Source organism: Podarcis raffonei, chromosome 3 (assembly GCF_027172205.1).
Source record: "Podarcis raffonei isolate rPodRaf1 chromosome 3, rPodRaf1.pri, whole genome shotgun sequence".
NCBI classification, from domain to species: Eukaryota; Metazoa; Chordata; class Lepidosauria; order Squamata; family Lacertidae; genus Podarcis; species Podarcis raffonei.
The window spans coordinates 13,765,624-13,782,125 of NC_070604.1; the positions used below are offsets into that span (position 1 = coordinate 13,765,624).

The following is a 16,502-nucleotide window of genomic DNA, read 5'->3' on the forward strand; positions in this document are numbered from 1 at the left end:
GCTGTTCTGCACAAAAGTAGTACTATCAGATGCAGTTCTCAGATGCATTAGATGGATAACCCACCAGCAAAAACCCCATAACTGGGGTTTGCAGTTGAGAAATGGACTCTTTGAGTTCTGTTGCCTCAACCACTGAAAGCTGAGCTTTCCCCATACAGATTAAAAAATGATAGCCCAGTCCTTACTTGAGCATGATTTTAAAAACACAAAACCTTACATTGGTGCAGAATGCATAACATTATATAAAATGTCTATTTGCACAGGGGTCCATATGCAATTTCTATATGCATATATAAATAACACACTTATGAAAAAATGTGTATTCTATACAACTATATACAGTTAGTTGGGGTGGGTGGAGGAATGGGACATTAAATCTGTATGCTGAGAGTTTCTTTGATTTGCAGACCAACCGCCTGTGTTGCACAGACTGTGAAAGAAGTTGGCTTCTTTCTTCCGCCTTCTTAGTACTCTCTTGCTTCCTGAAATTGTCTGTAATAGTCCTCCTCTGAAGGATTCTCTGTACATTTCTGACCATTATTAGGAGGCCTGACTTCATTATAGCGGCTCCAGTCCCCTTTGCAAATGATCCAAGGCAAAATGTCCACTTTGTAATGTAGTTCGGCGGAGAATTCTATGCTGATCAGGTTTGGGGTGCCTGCTCCTTTGCCCCTCGTGATCAGCTGCATGATGTCGTCGTAGCAACAGTGCTGTGCTGCCAGGGTGGTACTTTCCAAAGAAAGCATGGACCGGATGCAATAGCGAGCGGTCGGCTTATAGATCTCCAGTTTTTCCTTTGGCCCACTCGCATCCTTCCAGCGAAAGTTTTTCCGCTTAAGCCGGTCATAGATATCAGCCGTGCTGTAGGCAACCTCCGTGGGATACGTGCAAGGGCAAGCAGGGAGGTCGTTGACCACTTTGTGCATGTACTTCTTTAAGAATTCACTCTTGCAGCTCATCCACCTTTCACAGCTGTCAGTATCTGGACAGTAGAAAAGGGACACAAGGAGAACTTGACTGTGTTTCAGAGATGACAAAAATGCAGGATTTTGACAGTATTTAGCTAACATCACACTCTGGTAGTCAAGGGTTTGCTTTGTGTTCTATCACAAAATCAATTCCAATATTATTTTTAAAATGTTTTAAGGCCCTGGAAAACATGCAACAACAACGATTTTTTATTATTTATACCCTGCCCATCAAACATTAAAAACTCCCCTAAATAGGGCTGCCTTCAGATGTCTTCTAAAAGTCAGATAGTTGTTTATTTCCTTGACATCTGATGGGAGGGTGTGCCATAGGGTGGGCGCCACTACCGAGAAGGCCCTCTGCCTGGTTCCCTGTAACTTCACTTCTCGTAGTGAGGGAACAAGCAGAAGACCTTCGGAGGAGGACTTCAGTGTCTGGGCCGTTTAGGGCTTTAAAGGTCAGAACCAACACTTTGAATTGTACCAGTTTCACTGTCAATGTGTGATATGTCAATATGTCAGCCTTTCCCTATGGAGTGTGCATCTTGTCAGAAGAAAAGACATTATTATTATTATTATTATTATTATTATTATTATTATTATTAAAATGATTATAGTGAGTAAAAGTAAATATGAAAAGAAAAGAACAGAAAAGAGAAAAAGAAAAATGATTTTTTTTAAAGCAGAGGAAAACAGCAATAACATAATAACCATAACATATAATTAATGTTACCAAACTATATAGTATATATGTCAATGTATTAAACTTATTGTTTCTCTCAAGCATATGTTAACTCATGGGTCACTATGGTTTTCATAAATACGTTCCAAATATTATTTAAATTTGTCCATGTATAATCTTTGTCTGAAAGCAATCCATTCACGTGTTGCAAGAGTTGTCGTATCATCTATCCATTGACCAAAGGGGGCTGTATTTTTGCCCTTCCATATATCAATATCAATCTTCTGAAAATATACTGTGCATTCTTTAGCTACACTAAAGCTGAAGTGAGTGCATTGTAGTGCACCTAGTTTTCATGAGGTTCCCTCATGATTAAAAAATAAAATGTGGGTTAAAATTTGGCAGAGCACCCCCCCTGCCTCTGTGAGGGCCTCTTGAATGCAGCTGCACAGAGACACTGGAGCTATAATCTTAACGGATGATATTGAAACAGCTCCTTTATAACTGAAGCCATAAGTGGCTCACATTCCAGACTTGTAATATGTGGGGAGACAGCAAGATATCTGTGCAAATCAGGATATGACACTAGCAGAACATTCATGAATGATGAAGTGAGGATCTGCATCTGGAATAAAGAACAGAGTCAAACCTTTGTGGAAGTTTTAAGAAAATCCTCAGCCTTGCTCCAAGCAATGCTTTCACATCCCATAAACAATGCTCCGGATTAACCATGTCTTGGCCAGTATGGACAGATTTTGGAGTGCTACCTGTTGGTTGCAGAGTCACCCTGAACATATTATGTGCAGCTGTAGTATTCAAGTTTTTGCCTTTTGTCCTTGAATAACGAACTTGCAATGATTCAAGAAGGCTGTGGCACAGCTGGAGGCAGAAACGTTTAGTCCAACATTTTTCCTTTAGAAAGCCCACTGGGAAAGGCTGCTGAACAAGGTATAACTGGCTCAGTCAAAACCCACACATTACAAAGATGGGAAATATTTGAGTGCTCCCTCACAGCACCTTCTCAGAAGTGTAGGGGGAAACTGTCACACAGATTGAAGCTTGCCTGCATCATCTAGCTCTGAAGGAAGAGAACCCCCTGCTCTTATCTGCTTACCGACTTCAAAGAGCTTTGTGGCATTGAATTCTTCGCTTCCTGCGAGCAAACTCACTTCTGTTGCTGCTGTCCTGAAGGTGTCTTCAATCCCTGAAGAAAGCAGGGTATATAAATATATTTTTTTCAGTAACGGCACATAATACAAGGCAGTAGAGAAACTAGGCTTGCATTAGTACCCCACTGATTTCTTATGTTCCTATAAACACTCATGCCGTCATTGTTACTTTTAGTTTATTGGATTTCTTAACCATCTGTCACCATGAGGTCCCAGGGGAAGGTTACAACAGCAATATAAAAATGCAATATTAAAATTGGTTAAAGCTCTTGCTTTCGATGCAGAGAGAATGAGAAAGAACCTAAGAGAATGAAAATTACTTCTGAGCCTCAGCAGTCTTGCACTTTAATACAAAGGTCAAAACAAATGTCCTCCCACCCTTCTCTGACACCATCCCCTCTCTCAAATACTTTAATATTGACTTGAGATGAATACCTGATACTACTTGCTGGTGCCATTAAGTACCTTCTGAATGGTTATGTTTCTCTGAACATCACAGCAATCGCTTATAACTGCCAGCGACTGGAAACTTAAGTCGCAAGACAGATTTTCATTATTTTCTGCTTGCGGTGCCAGCAAACGAGTGCTGAGCAGAGGAGTTTTCGACTGCTACGCAAGCAGATTTTTATTTTATTTTTACAAAAAACAGGATGTGCTACATACTGGTGTTGCAGGCTGTTGAAGACAATGTGACTGACAGAAATGGTGGTGCAAATATTTGGGCTATTAATAAATCCAGACCTTAAGAAACCACCCCAACATGAGAGGAACGACCAACAACAACAACAAATGCCTGCAGATGTTCTCTCAGCTATGCAGGAACATCTTATCTGGGGCCATGTTTAAATGACCTAACCACACGAGCAGAGAAAGAACCACCTGATTCCACACACCTCCTTCAGCTCCAGCTGGGTCAGGTGGAAGCGACTTGTAAACAAAGTTTACATTGTTTGGAAAATGTATTTGGACAACAAAGGCAATCCTCTGTCTGAAAGATGCTGCTCTGTTGAGCTAGGAGCCTCTTTGCCAAGCCGATATTAGCAGCACCTTTGAGACTGAGCCTTGCCTTTCCTCCCCTCAGATGCAGAGTCAAGGGCTAGTCAATTTAAACTGCACTGTCTCAGGTGGTTGACAGGGTTGCCATTTTCATGCCTCTATTCCCGTTGACAACAGAAAGGGGAGATGCGGGGCGGACCAAAAAATCAAGGTTGCTTTCCCATAAAAAACAATCAAGTGGAAAAAAATCCTTAAATAAAGCAAAGATGGCACTTTCTATGTAGCCTAAAACTATGCACATTCCGCAACGCACATCTTCAAATTGGCATGTCAGCATTACACATGACGATTCTGGAGAAGTATCAGCAAATTAGCTTTGTAAGTTGAAGACACACTTATTTGTTCAGATGAGCTTTCCCTTGCTGTTGTTCCAGACACGTACCCTCCCTACAAGTTATGGAAAGTTTGTTGAGCAAGATACCCAAGAACCCACCATGAAGGCAAAATTCACAGCAGTTTAGTTTTTGCCCTTGACATTTCCAAATTCTCGGTGGAGTTCTAATGAGGGTGAGGGTTCATTCTCTTTGGCAAATCCTTGGGCAATTTCTACTGTGTCGTCAAGCTCCTTCCAAGGAAACAAACATGGCGCCGTCAGTGCCAGCTGTCAGGCGCCAGGTTGAGACACTCCGTGTTGCCCAGGCATTGCGTTATTAATCTGGGACACACTCTGGTATGAATTTGGCCTTTTTTGTGGTGCTCACCATTTAGGTCAGGGGAATGATTTCTTCTTTTCATAGCATTGTTTGAATTTGTGTTTATTGCATCTTGGGATTTTTTTCGCATCTGGTTCTTAACTGATAGTTGTTAATGCTGTTTGTAGTTTTATGGATCTGTATGTTGCTCTGAGACAATTTATTTGAAATAATAAAGCAATGAAATAATAATAGTAGCATGATTAATGAATATGCTTTTTTAAAAAATAGTGCTAATGCTCTCTCCACAAGTAAGAATTCCCTGAAGATCTCAATGTGTTTTCCAGTTGAACTTTTGCATCTAAATACAGGCTGTGATGGAGGGATGGATGAGAAATATCAGGGGAGGGCTCCATTGCCTAAGCTAAAGTATAGTTACCAGCATGTTCACATCTGAGTGAAGGGCCTCCCTGACCCCACTAGTGATGTGTGTGCAAGAGTCATAGTTTAGTCAAGGTACCACATCCAAGGCATTAGGCTTTGAACTGCTATGGTTGTCTTGATCATCTCATTTTGCAGATTGCTCTCTTTCTCTACACTTTGAAACCTGGTGTCACTGCAAAAACACCAAAGCATCTTATTCTCTTAGCACTTAATGCAATTAGAACTTCAGAAGGCAGGATACTCTTATTTCCTATAGTACCCCATCTAGTGCATCTCGCAAGAAATGCATGTCTCTTTTGCCTACATCTCTGTAGGCTCTATTGAAATCTGAGGCACACAGCATGAGCAGTGCTCCTGAAGGTCCTTTAGAAAGGAAAAGCATCTGGTTCTGCCTTAAAGGCACAACAAAGCTGATAATTTCAGATATGGGGTAGCATCTCCTCCTATTATTTTAATATGATACTTTTTACCAGCGAAGGGTTGCAAGCAGTTGTGCCGTTCAGGTAAAAGCAATTAAGCGGAGCCTAACCTGGACAGTTGGGCCTGTCACATGTTCTTGATTCGGTGGCTGTGCAGGCATAGCCACAGGTTCTGGTGCGCTTCTGATTGCCGTTGCCACAGGTTATACTACAAATAGACCAGGGGCTCCAGTCTCCTTCCCCGTCTATGTAATCTGCAAGGGAGGAACAAGAAAAAACAGAAGAGAACTAGCTGGTAAACAAGTAAATGTTTGATTATAAAAGTAGAAATGGCAAGAAAACAATACATGTTGCTATCAGAGGACTGGCTCAGATATTAAGTGGTGTCTTCAACAAAACATTTGCTGCTGTCCACAATGCCAGTCAGCATTGCCTTTTCTTGGGATACTCTATCCTATCATTTCCCTCCCCAGTTTTCCATTCCAGGCTCATTGAACATGCTTAGACCTTAGTGAGCTGATTTGGTTTTCCCTCCATTCCCCACAAAGTTTATGTGTGCTTCTGCAAATTTTGGGGTTCCCTCGAGCCGGCTGATACTTCCCTCTCCTGTGTAAGTGGGTGTGCTTTGGCTACACAATAGTCAGAGAAGATCGGTATCAGTGCATAGTATATATTATCTAAACCTCAGGGAATCAGTTAATCTGAAATAACTGAAACACAATTCCTTTTCTCTCTCACCTGTGCCCCTGACCCTCCCTTCCCTCTTATTATCTTTGGTGCCCAGTCACTCTCCGTAGTGGTGGGTGCCCGCCCAACACCTGCTTCCCTGTTAGTGCAGCGCCGGGTGGTGGCAAAGTTGTGCAGATGCACAAGACTGGTCCCACCGGTGCCCCTGCGTGCTCCCTACCTCATGCCACCCTCCCCCAACCAAGTCCAGGTAAGAAGCAGGAATGCTGGTGTTGAAAGTACCTACTCCTGCCCCCTGTGGCTCTGCCCCACCTCACATTTCCACTGCTGATGGTTCCTCACCTGCAGAGCACTGCTATCAACCTGAGGTGCTACAAACAAGGGATTCAGAAGGCTCACTCACCATACTCTGGCTGTGCCTTTGAGTCAAATGTCCGGTGACTAGGTGCGTGACTTTCCCACCCGCCACCAACGGGGTTCAGGAAGTTGCTGTCTTCGGTTGTGCTGTCATACTTGTAATCCTGGTCCCCGCTACTCATGCGGGTGACCGTGGGTGCTGATCTCTGCCACCAGTTCCTCCAGTCTGGTGATGGGACAGGCCAGCTGGGTTTGCTGCCTTCCTTTCGGAGATCCTTCTCTGGTTCAGAGTCTGGCCCATCAACAACTTCTATAGTCACCTGGAGAATTCGAGACAGCAGGCAAATAAGTATTCAGGTCTCTACAGCTATGTCCCAAACACCAATCCAAGAAAGAAAGAAAAATATGTTGACAGGCCAGTGAAAGATTTTGTCAAGCCAAGACAAAAGGCAAGTGCCACCTGCAACTTGCAAGGGAGGGGGAAAGGAATCCATATACACTCGTACCTTGGATCCCGAAGGCCTTGCGAGTCAAACGTTTTGGCTCTGGAATGCCGCAAACCTGGAAGTGAGTTTTCCAGTTTGCGAACGTTCTTTGGAACCCAAACGTCTGAGGTGACTTCCATGGCTTCCAATTGGCTGCAGAAGCTTCCTGCAGCCAATTGGAAGCTGCAACTTGGTTTCTGGAACGGATTCTGTTCAACTTCCGAGGTACCACTGTGTGTGTGTGTGTGTGTGTGTGTGTGTGTGTGTGTGTGTGCAACAAACAGAAAGGATGTCCTGCTGTCTTCTGTCAGACTGGTCCTCAGTTAGTGGAAGAAGACTCACAAGTAGATTAGGCCTAGGGAGGTTTGTACTACTAGCATCACCAATATTGACTTTTTTGTTTGGGTTTCTTTTTAAAGTGGAGTAGAGGCAGGGAGCAAAGGTTCAGAGAAGGACAGAGGTGCCACAGGACACTTTGTTCTTGTTTATGCCGCATAGAATTAACGTGCTCTGGAAATGTGAGAAACGGTGACTTAAAAACTGGAGGAAGAGGAGAGTTCACAAAAACAGAAGCAGCGAGGTATCGGAATCCAAGCCCAGGAGCTCCTCACAGTTGGTACACATTTAAATAGGCTGGGAAACCGAGGGGGGGGGGGGGAGAACATCACACAGAAAAAAATTTTGGCAGCCAAATTATTGGCTTGACACATGACTTCACTTTGTTTCGAAGGAAAAGAAAGTGAAGCTGTTGCACCCTGAATAGCCTTGCACTGCTGGCATGACCGCATGAGCTGGCATGTGTCAAATCAATGGGCGATCAACAAAAGAGCTTTTCACCAAGAACGAAGAAAATCTCTGATCCCCAAGGAAATATGTTACTGGCTTTTTTAAAAAAAGCACCTCATTTTCAAGGACTTCCTGTGAATTCGTTTACTTGAGTGCAGTGGTGCATTTGGCTGCTGATTTGGCAACGGGGTTTAAAAAAGCATCCGTAGCACAAAAGTAACAGCTGCTTGGGTTACCCTTTTCAAATGTCTCCTTGTCTTGCTAATACTGAAACAATTGCACAAATGGAAAAGGGGCTGAATAAAAATATTTCATTTCTGGGAAAGATTGAGCCAAATAATGAGTAAACAGACAGGCACTGTATTCATTTCAACTGGAACTAGGTAGAACAAGTCTCAAAATTTTGTGCAAGGCTATTGTCAGTGACTGACTGCTGTCTTGTATTGCAAACATTTAAAAAACAACTTACCTACCTTTACTGTAAGAAAGCCCAAGGAAGTGTTTATTTTTAAGTGTACATGTGGGGGAACGGTAGAATAAGTTATACATGTCTACCTGAAAATCTTCCGTATATGGTTGTATCCCATGTTCGTTATTGTTCTCCTCAGAGTATACCCACTGAAATTAATGTACGCAACTTACTCGTTTTTTATTTAATTTCGGTGGGTCCACTTAATGGATAGAACTAACATTGGGTGCAACTCATAGCAGATTCTGACATTAAACCAGTGACATATACAAAGCAATGTGCCATTTTCAGGCAAACAATTTTGCTCTAAAATATTGCAAATGTTCTGGCTGATGATTTTGGAGGAACTTGCTCGAAGTCTAGTGTTTGTTTCAAGTTATGTGTTTTGTCCCTGTTCCACAGTTCAGTGGTTTATTTCCATTCAAGCTGATGTTTATCCATAAGGTTTTGTTTTCTGGGCTCATTTCAATATTTGAATCAGTCCTCTTATACAATATTCTAGGCAAAGCAGGTCCAAACCATTTCAAAAAAGCTATGTGAGTGTTTCAGCACCACACGTTTACTGTTTAATTGCAGCAAAACATTTTCAGTCAGATGAATAAAGTTCCAAAGAACTTGTGCCAGAGATCTCCATATTTATACTTCAACTTTCAATGCATGACCTTTGTTGCAGGGTTTGCTAAGAAACTGGTCTGTAGGTATTTTGCATTATGTTGATAATATGTTTTATCATATTGACACCAACAATATACCTTTTGAACAGAATAAGCCATCTGTTTGAAGAGATCAATCAATCCATTCACCAATCACCTCAGCTGTACGGCAAATGGAAACATGGGGGAGGAAAAACTCCTTTCTTACATTTCTTGTTTTCCATGTGGCTTGTAGGTTTTGTGAATGAAATTGTACCTTTGTTAGACGCTGTTTATTCCATGATTCAAGTAAGAGCCTAAATAGGAAAGAAGAGTTTTTTACCTGGATGTTTGGGTTTTGCCCATTGATGTCTGCTTTTGAGAGGTCGGGAAAGTTTGGGAGATCCAGAAGGAATGGTCTGGGCCCATCTCTTTGCAAAGCTGTATGCCCATTCTCTTGCCTGAATCGCTGCTTGGTGAACGATTTGTGTGCTACATGGTGGTCAGGATAATCCCGTCTGTCCTCAGGGTTGAGGGTAAAGCTGGCTTCAGGTGATGGAAGACCATCTGTGTGGAGGGCATCCTGGGGTCAAGAAGCAAACACCAAGATTACACACAGCAAATAAGAAAGACGAACAAGAGTTAGCAGAACACAGTGGGTTGGTTTACATGTCACAGTTACGCTTAATAACTATGCTTTAAAGGTGTGGTGGTACACTGGCAAAAATGGTGTTCACTTTGCTTCTCCCCCACTCTAACAATGGTTTGCTCCTGGATTGCCACTTGCCATTTGCCTGGGGGAACCCTAAGCCAAACCATGGGTTAGCTCCCTGTAGGAGCAGGAGATGAGCAAAGCAGTCGTGAGTTTAGCCCCATGCACAAACGTTTTGCACATTCACTTTTTAGCTACGCGATTCCCCCTCATTTTATCATCACAACAGCTTTGTCAGGTAGCTTGGGCTGCAAGACAGTAATTGATTACCCAATGAGCATCACAACTCAGGGGCTTGTCACACTGACCATTTATAGTGGAATAGTCACTGTTTGATTTGACATTTTAAAGACTTGACTTTGTAGCTGATACAAATGTTAAGAGAGTGAGCGCAGGGTTTTCCTTTCCACGGTAATAGTGAGCTTTGCCCAAACTGAGAAAAGTTCAGTGGTTACATTCACACTCCTAAAGTGTCCTTGTGTTCCTCTAGCCATTAAATATCAGCATGCTGAGGGGGCCAGCCCCTTTTAATTTATTTATTTTTAATGCCTAGTACCCCAGAATATTGACCTTGTGGAAGTACAGTGGTACCTCAGGTTAAGTACTTAATTCGTTCTGGAGGTCCGTTCTTAACCTGAAACTGTTCTTAACCTTAGCTAATGGGGCCTCCTGCTGCTGTCGTGCCGCCGGAGCCCAATTTCTGTTCTCATCCAGAAACAAAGTTCTTAACCTGAAGCACTATTTCTGGGTTAGCGGAGTCTGTAACCTGAAGCGTATGTAACCCGAGGTACCACTGTATAGGAAATTGGAAGAGGAAGTACGCTTCTTGCAAACCTGGTTTTTGAGGCAAAATTTTGTCTGCAGCTAATGATGGTTGTCATGGATCAGATGTTGACTCGGTACCATCATCTCTATCTGCCACAACTCTCCTCTGAACTCAGCTCTCAAACCAACAGCTCGCAGTGGTCCAAGGGAAGCAGCACGAAACGGACGTCTTCCAAACTATTGCCGCTGACCCCCACCACCCTTCACGCAAAGAACAGGACAATGCTTGTCCCCCATGCCACACAACTAAAAATATTGAGGATCCATTCTGGATCTTTCACCAAGTTGGATTCCTTACGGTATAAGAAGCAGCAGATTTCCAAGTACATTATTCTGGAATACTAGCTGGAATATGCATGCTGACGTCATGCAGCAATGTGTCAAAAAATCTGAAAAACCCAGCAACCATTATGCTATAAAAATGGAAAGCGTAGAAAGGCCCTAAATAAGATTTTCAACCTGGATGTCACAGGTCCTAGTCTGAGACTCTAGCCACTACTCCACACTAAGGTCTGCAGGGAGTTGTTAATTGCTATATCTAGATAATCTCCTTTTCAGGTTGACTTCAAGTGGGTCTTCAATTCTTGCAACATGGTAGAAAAACCCTGCAGCTTTAAAAGCATGCAGGTTCTCAGAGCTGTCTGTAGTTTCCAGCAGGCAGCTGCTCTCTGCTCTTTGCCTCTCCTCCTGCCCACTCCCCAAAATCATTCACCATCTCCTTGCTAAATATATATGTGTAGCCATCGCCTGTCAAATGGTGTTTCCCTTGGTGTCTTGAAAGCATTTTGTCGACATGGCTCACAAGCAACAAGGATTTCACCAGAGATTCAAAGACCAAAAAACATCTCTCTCAGATGCCTCTCCCAGGATGAACCTTGTCTTTTCAAATATAACGCTTGCCCACTGCGTCCTCCTGGGGCTTTAACTTCTGACTGTAACAGAAGGGTGTTATATTTGAAAAAGCAGGGTCATCTGGGGAGAGGCAATCTATTTAAACAAAAGATGTTTGGGGCTCTTGTTTATAGAAGCAAATGCCCTGGGTGTCAAGGGAATTGCACCTGTGGTCTCTTTACTTCATTTGTGAAAGCGTCAATGGCATTTGCCAGAGTTTGACTCAGAAACAATCTCTGTGGGCTTGGTAATGCTCAAAAGGAGATGTGAGCATTCAAAGCCCCAAATTCTTCTCTGGTTGCTGTATGTCAATCATATGTTGTCAACTGCAAGTTGGTTTTCACTTTATGTGACAAAGGTGCTGAAAGTACATTCGTTGGGCCTTCCTGGTATATGTTCCCTCCAGGTGTGCCCACAAAAAGCATGTTTCCATCTTAGTGTTTGCTGCTCCAGACACCCAGTTTATGCTGCAAGCACCCTTGTTACGTAGAATGAGAATCGTTTAGTGTTTTGAATGATACAGTCTGGAATACCCTATGCCATAGGATAAATGGACATAAATCTGACCTCAGGAAATCACGAGACAGAGAAACTAGTAGGAGAACACTTCAGTCTCCCAGGACCTTCTGTACAAGATCTCAAAGTAGCTGTCTTATTACAAAAGAATTTCAGAAATAGACTGGAAAGAGAAGTAGCTGTATTGCAATTTACTACCAAACTTAAAACCATGGAGAGACCTGGTCTGAATAGAGACATTGGATTCTTATCTCATTATACATGATAAAGCTATTTTTAGCCATCTCACCCCTTGTTTTTTCCTGTAAGACCAATTGCTGTCGTTAACAGTCGTCAACAGGTTTACCACACCTATCAGCCAATCACCCATTCCCACCACCCTTCTGAGTAATACCCCTCCCCACCCTCCCACTATATATAAGGGTCTGGTGACTTCTGTTTCAGTGCATCTGAAGAAGTGTGCATGCACACGAAAGCTCATACCAATGACAAACTTAGTTGGTCTCTAAGGTGCTACTGGAAGGAATTTTTTTATTTTGTTTCGAGTCTGGAATATGTAAAGCGTGGGAACTACCAGGAATGCTAATGGTTATTCAGAATAATTTCTGAGAACAAAACAACATTGTCTTTAATAAGCATCTGACTATTTAAGGCCTAGAATTAGCTGGACTGTGAAACTAATAACATGCCTAGTTTTCAAATGTTGCTGACACTAAACTATCTGAACCGGTTAGTGTTTTCTTCTATGCTATGTAGCCTAAGCTGGTGGGTTTGAGAGGCCCGTGGGGTGAAAGAAATGTCTTGATGCCTTTATGTAACTAGTAAAGCACCTAGTGTACAATGCAAGTTTCCACAGCACCTGGTTTATAATTAAAAATGATAAATGCAAGAGACTCCAGGCTGAAATTGTACAAAAACTATATGACAGACGCCGCACAATCTCTTCCTGCAAGAAGCAAGGAAGCATGCAGAAATAAAGTTCTGCTACACATTAGAAGCCTCTCTCTTTGAAACTAATGAATGCAGCTTCATTTCGACATTGTTCAAGCCCTAATACTCCTCTTGGCCTATGCGCTATTGTTACAACATCAAAGACCCACTGCTGGCTCAGATACAGTCAATATGAAAAGAGATGGCCCCCTAAATTTACTGCTTGACTGCGTTCTCTTTTAAACGGATAGCACCGTGGTCCTCTTTCAAAGAGGTATCGCAGACATAGATCTTCTTTATAGGACATCATGTACAATAAAGCAGAGCTATAACTTTGTAAAAAAGAGAAAGAAACTAACAACATGAAGCACCTTTAAAGAATCCCCATGAGGTGAACATTCCTTATAGAAATATCTCTGTGGTTACCAGTTTTTAAATGCTTGGTACACTCTGGCCATAGTTCAAAGCTCTTTGATGATATATTATTGTTTAACTGACTAACTGAATTATATTTTAGCTAGGCTATAACTTCACATGTTTTACGCTCTGAAAATTATATATATTTAAACTTGATTGCCCCAAACATTAGGAATGTAGCAAAATGGCAATACTTCTTGCTGGGTTCTTCGCCATAGATAGGTTCCCATAAATCTACCCACTTCAGAAAAAGATTTCTCCCTCCTCCCAAAACGAATGCTTCATCGCGACTTATCTAATTGAACTAAAAAATAATAAATGTGGGGGGGGGGGGCGGGGGGAATCCACATCTCTATTAAAACTATTTTGTTTCCAGTCTTGAGTAGTGGATGTTTTGAAGGCTACTTGGTTCAAATAAAGCCTAAGATCAGTTACACATTATGCTGCCAGAACCTAAATCTCCATTCACTATGGGAAATTTAATCCATCCTTGTTATGGAGCTATTTTAGCATTTGCAGATGCTACAGCAATGTTAAAAATGGGGGCTATAACATGCTTCAAGGGCCATGGAAGAGGCACATGCAGGAACAGGAAAGCCAAGGAAAACAGGAAGAGGGTCCCACTCACCTCCTTTAGCACCATGGGGTGTAGGCAGCTGTGCTGGTTCACTTGGGAAAAATAATTATCTAAAAATCACGGTCGGGCAATGCCTTCATGAGGCCCAACTAAAACGGCACAAGGTAAGTGAGCAAGCTTTCATCTTCTCCAGAGCTCTTCCTTAAGCTGGACGTTATGCAAAGCGGGATGTGGGGGAGATGGAAGAGCAATGGAGATGTTACATTGCCATGATGTAAGAGTGAAGACAGGTGTGGCATTTCCAGGTGAGGTGGACGTGGCTTTGCTGCCCTGTAGGCAAGTGCATTTGAGTGCAGTAAATGGTACGGAAGGCACCACACTTAAGAGTGCCTGAGACAAATGAGAATCACACAATAGTATGACGTCTCGTGCCACCCTTGGGAAGAAAAGCTTGAGAGGAAAACCAACCAACCAAAAATCCTGAGAGAGCACCATTGGCTGGCTAGGTGGGTGGGGGGGAGGTCAAAAAATTCAGGTGCTTAAACTGAGGGGTTTTTTGTGGGTGTTTTTTTTAGGTTCCTTATGAAGAATAAGATACTAATCTTCTGCCCAGATGAACCAGATTTCATAGAATTCCTTCACATTTAGTTTGCAGTAGTTTGTGTCTCAACAGCAGGATCATCCAATGGATATTGGAACTGGCACATAGCCAGCCAATTAAGCCCTAGATTTCCTACGGCTAGACTGACTTGCTCAACAGAAATGGGAGCCTTGTTGTTCTAAAAATCACATAATCTGAACAAGCTAATTTTCTCCCAGGAGAAAGATGATTGTCCACAAGCTCATATCCTTAACTTATTAGGCTATTAGCATTTACATAAGCACTAGGACAATAGCACGATACCAATTTATATAATAATGTATGGGAATATCGTATATTGCTCTTTTTTGGGGGGTATATTTTCATTTTTATATGCATCTGTGTGTTTTCCCCCCTCTCCTCACTTTTCCTTCTTTCCCCCCCTGTATCACTTTATTTCTTTTAACTGAAATCACCTTAATAAAATATAAATATTTTAAAAAGTTAATGTCCCTAACCTGCAGTGGTGGCAGTCTAGTGGCAGGAGTGGCGAACAAGTGTGAGAAAGAGAGTGGGCTGCACAATTCACGATTCAGTTTTATAAGTGGGTTCCAATCTAAAAAGGACTTGTGATATTGTGATGCCCTTGAAACAATGTGCTGCTTGCACTAGTAAAAGTGCAATACTTTTCCAGTCAGAGCCAAATGTAGTCTTCAGAGAGGATATCTGGATACATTGGCTCCAGAACAGAAGTGAATTGTAATTAATATGTGCAGCACATACTGCAGGAGCCCTCTCAAAACCTCTCTCGCTAAGACAGGAATATACAAATACAAGTGGGGTGGGGGTTGTTTCTTCGGTAGGAAGACAGAGCTCAAATGCAGATCACCTCCAAATCTTCATCTATCGTTACAGTATTCAAATGCCATCCTAAGAGTTAAGCATCGATACCAGTAGCAAATAATACATGTAATGTCTGAACAAAATTTGCACATGCCTTTCACATTCATGCAGCCCAAATAGCTTTAAAAGCACCTCCAAGTAAAACAATATGGGACGTCCATTTATCTAGCTGGTTCATATTTTGTTGGGAGGAAGAGAATTTTGTGAAGCAATATGCAATGATATCCGTAGACATGAGTTTGGGCAAGGCATGCCTGCCTTAGCTGACCACATGAAAGAACTCCAGGAAAGGAAGAAATCTTCTAATTCTTCAGCACATGCAAAATAGCTGCAGGTTTACAGCAGGTGAAACCCACAAACAGGAAATACCCATAATACCCCCTGGGTTTTGAGTCAGCTCCAGTTTTGGTTCCAGGCAACTCAATATGAAAAAGAGGAAAGAGTTGGTTTATTTTTAAGAATATTTCTAAACCACCAGCTCATAAAATATATCAAGGCGGTATACAATAAAACCATTAAAACACGTGTTCTCTGCACACATACTCCACACTATTCCACCCATGGATTCCACTATTGAGGTTCGTAAGAAGCTGTTTCTATTCAAATGTTGTTCTCAACAAAATCTACACAGGGGAACTTACATACTGGGTGGATGTGCCATTAATTTTCACATGCTACTACTCTAAAAATTAAACAGCTACATATATTAGCAATTTTGTTCAATGCTGTTAATACTAAAAACTGAAAGTAACCTATTGTGGCTTCATTCCAGGGAGGGCTAATTACTAAGGATGCAAATTGTGAACATGACTTGCTATTCTCCAAGATACAACTTATCTACCTGCAGGGATGAAATACTTTCCTTCATCTCTTGCAAATTGTCCCTCCCTTGGAAGTGTATCATGGCAGCCTTAGCCTTTGTGAAATGAAAGCTGGGTATATACAGGAAAAGAAGAACAGGAAGAGGCCCCGGCAAACAGTCTTAAAAAACAAAAGTGCTCTTTGTTTTAAAATATAATGTGCTTAGACCCTATTTTACAAAATGCCAAAACCCACAAAACAACAACTTCAAATGTTACCAGAAGATAGTCTGCATGTAGTTATGCATAAATGAAAAATTACCCATCAGTATTGCACAAAACTGCCAGTAGGGTAGAATAAACTTCCAAAAAGTGTTATTAGTCATCTGCTGTTTCTGAGATGTTTATACCTGAAATTGAAGTTGGGCTGTCATTTTCTGACTTCTTAGTCCAATACTTCTTCTTCTTCTTTTAAGCATCACTGGGCATGTTTGTGCGAGAGAGACGTTTTTAGGATTAATCATGACATTCCTGCATTGCTTGGCAGATCTTTGTGCCCTTGTTC

The 16,502-nt window shown here is 42.0% G+C and overlaps 1 protein-coding gene across 1 annotated transcript in view; it reads right to left on the minus strand.

The window, feature by feature from the left end:
- Positions 1–408: 408 nt before the first annotated feature.
- Positions 409–16,502, minus strand: part of ISM1 (isthmin 1) — a 28,326-nt gene continuing 12,232 nt past the window's right edge. Inside the window, exons 2-6 of the mRNA XM_053380616.1 lie at positions 9,130–9,369; positions 6,461–6,734; positions 5,481–5,624; positions 2,765–2,854; positions 409–982 (exon numbers count right to left, since the gene is read on the minus strand). Coding sequence (XP_053236591.1) covers positions 465–982; positions 2,765–2,854; positions 5,481–5,624; positions 6,461–6,734; positions 9,130–9,369 — 1,266 coding nt within the window. The 3' untranslated portion in view covers positions 409–464. The remainder of the gene's footprint in view (positions 983–2,764; positions 2,855–5,480; positions 5,625–6,460; positions 6,735–9,129; positions 9,370–16,502) is intronic.